This window comes from Belonocnema kinseyi, chromosome 9 (assembly GCF_010883055.1).
Source record: "Belonocnema kinseyi isolate 2016_QV_RU_SX_M_011 chromosome 9, B_treatae_v1, whole genome shotgun sequence".
Taxonomy (NCBI): domain Eukaryota; kingdom Metazoa; phylum Arthropoda; class Insecta; order Hymenoptera; family Cynipidae; genus Belonocnema; species Belonocnema kinseyi.
The window spans coordinates 48463138-48473866 of record NC_046665.1 but is presented as its reverse complement, the minus strand read 5'-3'; the positions used below and the strand labels follow the sequence as shown (position 1 = coordinate 48473866).

The 10729-nt window shown below is 30.9% G+C and overlaps 1 protein-coding gene across 7 annotated transcripts in view; it reads left to right on the top strand.

Moving 5' to 3' along the window:
• Nucleotides 1-10729, top strand: part of LOC117180885 (obscurin) — a 250331-nt gene that overhangs the window by 225481 nt on the left and 14121 nt on the right. For all 7 annotated transcript variants that reach the window (XM_033373461.1, XM_033373455.1, XM_033373460.1 and 4 more), the window contains 6 exons: nucleotides 2340-2779; nucleotides 2876-3014; nucleotides 3086-3552; nucleotides 3631-3864; nucleotides 6589-6727; nucleotides 8677-9180. In XM_033373461.1, the coding sequence (XP_033229352.1) occupies nucleotides 2340-2779; nucleotides 2876-3014; nucleotides 3086-3552; nucleotides 3631-3864; nucleotides 6589-6727; nucleotides 8677-9180 (1923 nt within the window). The remainder of the gene's footprint in view (nucleotides 1-2339; nucleotides 2780-2875; nucleotides 3015-3085; nucleotides 3553-3630; nucleotides 3865-6588; nucleotides 6728-8676; nucleotides 9181-10729) is intronic.

Sequence of the window (10729 nt, the reverse complement as noted above, 5' to 3'; positions counted from 1 at the left end):
TTCTTTGATGACCGTTGAGTGAGCTATAGGGATAGGAGCGTAAGTATTCGTGTTATGCAGTAAAACAGCCTTAATGCTGCATTTTGACGAATCAATGAAAAGTCGCCATTTTTCGTCTCTGTAAACATTTTTCTTCAAGTGGTTCATTAGTCCGTTAACGTCAGTGCAGTACACTAAAGACGTCTCTTCGTATTTAACAAAAAACTTTCTGAATTCTGTCCCTGTCGCGATAGAATGAAACTTTTGTCTTTGGCTCTCGAAGATTTCTTCTTTTTAGAAATGAAGCAGCAAATTCAACGCCGTCTTTCGGTAATGCAAGATCTCTAATAAAATCATTCAGTTCTAGTTGCGACACTAATATTGGAACCTTCAATTTCATTTTATGCACGCCATATTCGTCATCTTTTTCGTCATTTTCATCGGAATCATCAGAACTATTTTCTATTCGATCACTGGTTTCACTACCGTCTCCATGACGTTGACTTTCAACTTCCATTCTATCATCTTCTAAAACACTTAAATCAGTCTGGCGTGCATTTTTATTGATTTCAATTGCTCTTGTGACTGTGCGCACATTAATGTACGAAATGTTATTTTTATTTTTGGCGTTGAACCCTTTGACGGAATTCATGTAAAAGTAGCAGTCCTTCGCAATAACGGGTTTTTCCATGCGGTTGGTGTAGAGTACTTGCGCTACTCTTCGTTGTTTGAATTTTTTAGACGATACAACATAAGTCTGCAGGAATTGCAAATGACTTGAGGAACCCATTTTGTTTCTTGGTGCAGCAATTTACGGTCAAAACACTTTTCGTAAAGACCTTTTACTTGCTCGTCGATTGATTTTCGCAAACTGCTCACTTCATATTTACTGCAAATGTAACAGAATGAATCTGAGCTATTCTTGCAGGCATGCGATTGAGAAATGCTCGCGGTTTTTTCCTTGTAGCATGAGACTCTACACCAACCAAGTGTCCCATTGATGAAGAGCTACGGTTGCATGATGACGACGTCGGAGAGCCCGCTTTCCCACCCTGACCAGACGCCGATACTGGGGTTTTTCCCTGCATCGTAATACACTTTGTACCTGTGTCTGCCATGACAGCATGAACGCCGTTTACCCAAGGACTCAGCCAATGTGGATCCGTTGCCTACCGTCACCACGTGGAGGTGCCCTGGTTACAGACACAGGCGAATAATGCTAGCTACAAGCGGTTACGAAACTCCAGACATTTACTGCTATTAATGTCAAAATATGAAAGTACGCACAAACAGGGATGTCAGCGGAATCGGTTAGGTTAGGATAGGTTAAACCTCTGTGTAGGTTAAGCCGAAGCTGAATGAAACGGTGCCGCAAACACAACGGGACAACGCAATCAGTTTAATTGTGTTTCGTGGGGTTAGGTTAGGTTAGGTTCAGCTAGGTTAGGTCAATCGAGGTTAGATTTATTTCTAGGTTAGGCTCGAGTTGACCCATTCGATGTAGCACACATTTGCTACTGGGAAAATATTCTTCCAGAGCTTTACGTGTAGTTCAATAAATTTCTGTTAATTCAGGTTAGGTGAGTTCAGGTTCTGTTGGGTAAAGTTATGTTAAATAAGTCGATATCAGACAAGGGTTGATCCTTCACAGTTGTCGATATGTTTTTGAAGTGGAAATTTGCATCACTGACATTATTTTGAAATTTATTTGCCTCAGTGCATGATTTATCGTCATTTTTTGAGGTTATGGCTCAACCATGACGTGGTGGGTGATTTTTGATACCGAATTTGAATTCAGCGCCCCAAAATCCATAGGAATACGTGTGTATTGTTACCAGATCCGCACACTTTTTTTTGTGTGGCTGTGTAATCAATGAAAAATCTAACAACTAAGACGATAAATTTTCAGCTAAGTTTTCAATTAAGAAGATTAATTTTCAACTAAAAAAATGAATTTTTAACAAAATAAATAAATCTTGAATCAGATACTAATTTTCGTTCTTTCAATCATTTCGAAATATTATTATTCAAATTTATATTTTTAATGTATGATGTCACATTCTGCGGTAATCTCATTCCCCCATTTCGTTACAAAATCTTGTTTAAATGTAGTAGAATGTTTTTAAGAAGTTGATTAAAAAGTTTGAGTCAATGAGAATTCATCAGTTTCTAAAAACACTATTAATTTAATAATTCGAGTTAAAATTTTAACAAACTAACACCTTTTTATCTTTGGCAACTTTCATTCTTATTGTTCTCATACTCTGAACCACCTATTAACCCACCACCCCCTGGAAATAAGACTCCATTTTCGAAAAGCCCCTAATAATGCTAGTTTAACTCTTCTCTTTCCTATTTAGATTCAGTTCGTAGAACCAAACACATCCATCCTAGTAATTGAAGATGCAATCCACAAGGATGAAGGTCTTTACTCCTTGAGTGCAAGAAACGTAGCAGGTTGCATTTCAAGTTCAGCAATGGTTCATATAGAAGAAAATGAGCACGAATATGGCTACAGAACCTACACAAGAAAACCAGAGATAAAGCCTCGTGACAAACCATTCACTGATACTTATGACATTGGTGACGAGCTTGGCAGAGGAACTCAGGGTGTAACCTACCATGCTGTGGAAAGACCCACTGGCAAGAACTTTGCTGCTAAGATCATGCACGGTCGTGGAGAACTTAGACCTTACATGTACAACGAAATGGATGCGATGAACAACCTGAGTCATCGAAAACTGCTGCGGCTACATGATGCTTACGAAAATGATCAATCATTCACACTTGTCACAGAATTGTATCCTTTTTAAAGACATTTTACATTTTTCTTGCAAAATTATGTTGCCTCTTTTATAATCATATAAGAGCATTTTCCTTAACGATATTAATTTAGGGCTGGTGGTGGTGAACTGGCTGACAACCTTACGAAGCAAGCGTACTATACTGAAAAGGACATCGCTGGATATATCAGACAAGTTCTTTGGGGCTTGGAGTACATGCACACCAATGGCTATGCTCACCTTGGTTTAACTGTAAGTTGTTTATAACAATGATGTGGACATAAAAATAAAAATCTTGTGTTTTGATCAACCCTGTCTTTCAGCTTGGAGACCTTCTGATATCGCATGCAGGAGGCGACGACTTGAAGATAGGTGACTTTGGACTGACAAGAAGAATTGGACATCAGCTAATGACTCTGATGTACGGAATGCCAGAGTATGTTGCCCCAGAAGTTGTTAATGGCGAGGGTGTTACATACCGAACCGATATGTGGCCAGTCGGTATCATCACTTTCATTCTTCTTTCCGGTATATCTCCCTTCCGAGGTATAAACGACAGGGAAACTTTAACAAAGATCAAGGAAGGAAAATGGGACTTTGACGATCGCTGGACTAATATTTCTGATGACGGAAAGGATTTCGTTCGTAGTCTGCTGGCGTATCAGTGGGAGAGGAGACTTGATGTTCACGCGGCTCTTCAACATCCCTGGTTGACCTATGCTGATAAAACCTTCACTGATCTATACAAAATCCCTTCAGAGAACTTGAAGAACTACTACAAACTTTATAAGTAAGTTTTGTTTTGGTTTCAGTATTGATAGTTGGTGGAAATTCGATCATTTTTTCTAAAGAAAAGGGCCTTTTTCAGGGATTGGTATACTAACGCATCTTGTAGAACATGGTATCGTAGAAGGAAACTCAGCAGTGCCTTTGAACATCCTTCAAAGATGGTCTATCCACCTGGCCAAAGATACACTCCAGAGCCAAGTCCTGAAAGAACTTATAGTCCTACAAAGAGACCTCCACCTAAAGCTTGGGAGGACAGAGTGCCTTCAAGAGAACCTATCGATACGGAGATTGGTGTTGTCAAAAGCGAGAGCCAGTAAGTTAATTCCAAACTGGACAGCCCAAAAATTCTCTCAAAACTGGGAAAATAGGTTGATTTTTCACGAAAATAGGGAAATAAAAAGGGAATAAATTCTTTTTAATCAAATTAATGTAGGTATTTTATTTCTAAGCTATCAAGTCGAAATACATTGAATTTGCAGGAAAATAGTTACATTTCCAGTTCAAAAAGGCGAATTTTGCAACAAAATAGCTCAGTTTTCAAGTTCAAAATAGGCTATTTGAAGAAAAACGTTATCTTTCAGACTATGAATTTTTAACAAAAAAGTTCATTTTTTAACCTTGGTTCATCTTTGTTCATCAAAAATTCTTCTTTCTTGGAAGAAAAATAAATTTTCTACCAAAAAGTTCATTCTCAACCAAGTCAAATAATTTTCAATAAAATAATTACCTTTCAACTCCGAAAAGATTATTTTTCAACAACAGAAAGTTAACTTTCAAAAAGGAAAGATGAATTTTTAACCAAAAAGAACATTAATTTTCAACCAAAGAGTTGCATTGACAAGCAAATAGTTGAATTTTCAAGCAAAAGAGACCAATTTTCAACAAAAAAGTGGTATTTTAACCAAATTATTTAAATTTTAACTAAAAAATACGAACTTTACAAAAAAGTTGAGTTTTAAACCCCAAAATAATAATTTTTCAATAAAAAAGTTAATTTTCAACAAAATAATTAAAGTTTCTACAAAATTGTTGTTTTTTCAAGCGAAAGTATGACTTTTTTATAGAACATGAAATTTTTAACAAAAAAGGTAATTTTTAAGCAATTAGTTGAATGTAAACGAAAAAGTTAAATAGTCAATCAAAACAAATTAATTTTTAACCCAAAAATTAACTTTTCAGTCAAAAAAGTTCAATTTCTAACAAAAAGAGATGAATTTTTTACAAGGCAGTTAAATTTTCAATAAAAAACTTAATTTTCAACAAAATACTAGAATTTTTACTAGAATACTAGAATAGTAGAAGATTTGAACTTTTAACTAGAAAATAATAATTCTTGGTCAAAAAGATTATTTTTCTACAAAGAAAAGGCAAATTTTCAACAAAAGACATAAACTTATAACAAAAACTGGTACAGTTAAAATTTGCGTTTAAAAATTAATTATCAACCAAAAAAAAAAACCAAAGAGATAAATCTATTTTAAACAATGAATTTCTGACGAAGCAGTTTAAGTGACAACCAGTTAGATGAAATTTCAACCAGTAAAAATGAATTTTAAAGCAAAAATGTACAACCAAACTTTTTAAAATTTAAAGCCAAAAAAATACTAATTTTCTGCATTATACAGTTGAATTTTTAACCTCAAAATATAATTTTTTCAAATAAAAAAATTAATTTTTAACCAAACAGTTGTATTATCAACCAAATAATTCAATTTTCTTTCAAAGTGTTAAAATTTTAAGTGAAACAGACGAATATACTAAAGAAATAGTTGAACTTTTAACCCGTTAATATGAATTTTCACCAAAAAATTAATTTTAAACCAAATACTTGAATTTCTAGCAAAATAGTTAAATACTAAACAAAAACAGAATAATTGTTAACCAAATAGTTTAATTTTTACATAAAAAAGATTAATTTACAACCAAAAACGGAATAGTTAAATTTCCAGTTTAGAAATTTAATTTTCAAAAAAAAAATACAAAGTTTCAACCAACGAAATTAATCATCAACAACAACAAAAAATAATTTTTAGCAAAGTAGTTCTACTTGCAACCAGGTAGTTGAATGTTTAACCAATAAAAATGAAATCTTAAAGAAAAATGTAAAAATTGTTATTTCAACCAAAAAATATTTGAATTTTAGATAAAAGACAGTTGAAGTTAACTAAAAAGGTCGAATTTTGAATAAAATAGTTGAATCATCAACCAAAACAAATTAATTTTCAACGAAACAGTGGCATTTTTCACAAAAGAGATATTTTCAAAACCAAAAGACTTAACTTGCAACTGAAGATAGATTTTTCAGACAAGAAAGAAAAAAAGATGTCTAACAAATTGTGGAATCCTTCAGCCCAAAACGCGAATTTTCTACAAGAGTTAAACTTTAAGCCCGGAAATATAAGTTTTCAAGAAAATGTTACTTTTCAAGAAAATATTAAAAATTTTAACCAACGAGATCAATCTCCAACCAAAAAAAAATGAATTTTTACACTATAGATAAACCTTCTGTAGAGTAGTTGCATTTTAAACAAAACAAGCTGACTTTTTAACAAAACAGTTGAATTTTTAACTAAATAATTAAAATTTCAACCAAAAGAGATGAATTCTGAAACAATATTATAATATTTAATTTTTCAGCTTAAAAGAATTAGCATTCAACCAAAAAATATTACTTTTCTCCTAAACGATGAATTTTCAATCCAAAAGGATGAATCTTCAATAATTCGGGGGAATTTTGAACAAAATGTCGAAATGTCATTCAAAAAAGATTTTTCATTCTTGGAAGAAAAAAAAGTTAATCACGTATTGAATTTTTAAGGGAAAAGGATGAATTTTGTACAAAACATATGTGTTTTCAACTCAAGAATATAGATTTTCAACAAAAAAAAGTTCATTGTAAACCAAATATTTGAATTTTAAACCCAAAAAGACGAATTTTGGGAGAGTTTCTTGGAAATAAGGGAAAAGGAGAAATTAGTTAAAGACGGGAAAAAGAATCTCGCGATGATATTAAACATAATTATTCTCAAATTTCTAGCTACCAAAATGGTCCAGACACCTATTTGCTCCAACTCCGTGATACCGGTTTTCCTGTAAGATTGCGCGAATACATGAAAGTCGCCTACAACCGCGGATCTGGTTACCCAAGACCAGTTGATGATACCTATGACTGGAGAGTAAGTATTTTTTATCAAAAACATTATTTCATAAGATTTTTTAGAATTACAATAATTTTAAAAGTTTTCAAGGCCTCTCAATCATTTATTTTAATAAATTTTCCAGAATCTTAAATGAATGCATAGGACTTAAAATATTTTAATGGATTTCAAAAATTTTAAAAGTTTTTCCAATATTTTAAGGTCTTTTCAAATATTTCATAGGGAATAAAAGATTTAAGGGTAATTTAAAGATTTCAACAGCTTTATGAAATTTCAAGGGATTTTTAATTATTGCATAGGATTTAAAATATTTTAGGGTATTTTAAAGGTTTCTAAGGAATTTTCACAATATTAAAAAAATTACAAGGAACTCCGAAAGATTTTAATGATGTTGAAAGGAAAATCAAACAAATTTCATATGGTTTTAAAGAATTTTGAAGGATTTTATAGGACCTATAGGCATTCAACAATATTTTATACATCTATTCGAGGTATTCGGTGATATAAAGAGATTTTTAAACCAAATTTCTGGAAATATGATCAGGTTTCATGGAATTTACCGGGTTTGTCAAGGGATTTTATTGAATTTTAATTGATTGTAAAGTCTTAAAAGTAATTTTGTAATATTTCCAGGGGTTTCCAAAGGAATTTCATAAGATTACAAATTGTTTTATAAAATTTCCAAAATTCGACGAGTTTTAATTTTTTCAATTTTAAGTACACCATTTTTCTAATTGACATTAAAACAGCCATCAATCCTTGAATACGATAATATTCGCCCAAAAACTAACGAACTGTAACATTCCTGATTAAACATAAAAAAATTAAGAAACTTTAGAACAAATATTTGTGAATTAAGAATTTTAAAGCTAAACAATATTAGTTTTAAGGCCCTTAAAAAATTTAACTTATTCAGAACTTTTTATATCCTATTAATTTTATGGATGACAAAAATTAATTATAGGTATCATATCTATTATGAAATTATATTCGAAGTGATTGGATACATTATTTTATTTTAAAATAAGATTTCTCTTCATCAAGAAAATTCGTTATTATTTGTACGGGTAAAATTGAAGAATTTTAAATATTGTAAACTTTTAAAGTTGCATTATTCTAAAAACTTTTTAAATTATATGATTTCTAATTGGAAACTTTCAAAATTGATGAATGCAAACTTGAAGCTTCAAAATTGAGACAATAAAAACATAGGAGCTTCAATTTAGACAAAGTAAATTAATGAATTTGAAGATTATTATAAATAATAATAAAAAATTTAGAAAAAAACGGTTAAACCAGCTAATGTTTATTGGAATAAATTCAGCTAATACAAGCAATCAAAACAAATAATTGGTTAAAAATCTAATCACCTAAAGTGCAGAAACGTTTAAATATTTCACGATCCTGATCGTAAAACATTTAATTATGTTCGCATTTTTGTTTTATTAATTTTCTAACTGATTATTTGCTTCAGCTATTTTCAATGAATTTATGTGATAAGCCATTTCGGCTCATTTAATCATTTCTGTTCCATTGGCGTTTGTTAAACGACCAATTAAAATCCCATTTTGTTAAAAATATTATTGAAATTAGTTTGTAGTTTTAAGATCATAATCTGTGATTTTCTTCTCAAGTTCTCTTATTAGTTTAAAATTCTAATCTATACATGTTGTAAGTTTGTAATTCATTATTATTCGTATTACAAACTTTCAACTACAAATTAACTTTTATTACTATTTTCAAACAAATGGACTTCTAATTAACCAATATGGATTAATGTTTCCTGGTGAGAACATTTATCTCTCGAAACGTCCACTATTTGTACAATGAAGGATCTTCTCACCATCAGCGATGTCAGATAAATGTCATTTTACACGACTTTACGTCCGGAAAATGATTTAAAATGGTTTATTCCCTCAAGTACACAATATCGACTTGAATTTTAAACAAAAATAATGATTTCACAGACCCCAGTCATCAGAGAACGTAGAAGATTCACTGACGTCATGGACGAGGAAATCGACGATGAAAGAAAAGCAAGAATCAACACCTATGGGAATGTAGATACAGGAACTTTGAGACGTCTTCGTCATGAAATTGGAACTCGTCTTCACAGCTACGCTGAAGCTGAAGCTTTAATGGAATCCAAAAAGGGAGGACACATGCCCTTCTTCCGAGAGAAACCTCAAATTCAACCAATTGAAGAAGGACAATCGGCTAGTCTTGCATGTTTCGCAGTTGGAAACCCTAAACCCAACATCCAGTGGTTCAAGAACGACATGGTCGTTCAGGAAAGCAATCGGGTTAAAATAACTGAAGACAATGAGGGCAGATCTATCCTCAGCTTTGACCCTGCTAAGGAATACGATGTAGGAATTTATAAAGTAGTCGCGAGGAACAAAGTTGGACAAACTGTGGCTAGAACTAGAGTTCTAGTTGCTACTGTTCCATCTGCACCTGATTCACCTCAGGTAGTTTTTATCAATTATTTATTAGAATGGGTAAAAAAAAATATGGAAATGAAAATAGCCCAGAATTGATACGTTTCATTTTGGATCCCTTGTATCCTGTCTAAAATTTTATAGATCAATTGTAGATCGATCTTCTCTTTTTAATAGCTTAAATCGTTTCATTTTCTTTCCAGGCAGATTCTACGTGCATTAAAGTTTTTACAACAGGTTTTCTACAGAAGTCTGGTTTAAAAATTCAATGACTTTTGCAGGTTTTCTAGGTCTGCTTATCCTTACAAATCTAGTAAATTTACTTCAATGTCAAAACATTATACTATTCGTAGACTATTTTACCAACAACTTCTTATACAATAATTATCAATTAATGCAAATGTAACAATCTTTTCAACAATTATTGAATTCTAAACAACTTTCAATTATTTGAACATACAATTTCTTCAAAGTATGGAAGTATTATAATTATATCGTGGATTACAAAGACTTCAAAATGTTTCAAAATATTTCAGATTATTTAAGATTTCAGAAAGACTTCGCAAAGATTTTTAAATTCCTCGAGAGATCTTACAACAAATTTTAACAGATTACAAAGATTTTCCAAACAATTTCAAATGTTTTAAAGAATTCAAAAGTTCTCAAAATATTTCATAAACATTTTAAAATACTTAAGAAATTTTGTTTTAATTTCGAAGATTTTACAAAAATTTCAAGGATTTCAGAAATATTTCGCAAAGATTTTAAAAGACTTCATATGAAAAAATGTCAATGATTTCACAAAGGTTTCTAAGAATTCACAAAAATGTCAAAATATTACAATTTTTATTTAAATAGTAAGCATTTAACATAGATAACTTAAAAATATTTTACTGAAATTTTGAAAAGATTCCACAGATTGAAAATTTCACAAAAATTTCAATTATTTAAAAAAGATTTTGAAAATATTTCCGAAATTTTAAAGAATTCACCAAAATTTCGCAAAGATTTTAAATATTGCGACGAATTAAAAAAATTTCAATGATTTCAAAAGCATTCCAGAGATTTTACAAAGATTTTAAAGAATTCAAAAGATTTCAAAAGATTTCAAAGACTTCAAAATATTTAAGAAAAATTCTCGAAATTTTTCAAAGGTCTGAAGATTTCCATGATTTCACAATGATTTCAAAGATTTCGCCAATATTTTTAATATTTGAAAAAAAAATTTTTAAGATCTCCAAAATTTGGAAAAGATAAAAAAATTTCAAAGATTTCAAAGATAAAGATTGACATAGATTTCAAGGATGTCACCAAGATATCAAATTATTTAACAAAGATTTCAATTATTTCATAAATATTTCAAGGATTTCACAAAGATTTTAAAGATTTCGCAAATATTTTTAAGTATTCGAAAAATTTCCAAGATTTCCAAAGATTTCTCAATTTTTTTATGATTTTACAACGATTTCATAAATAGTTCTTCTTCTTTATTCATAATGTCTCCCCTAAGGGTTTACATGCCTTCCATTCCTTGCAATCTTTCCGCTTATATCTATATTTTTTTACAATCTTATCCTTT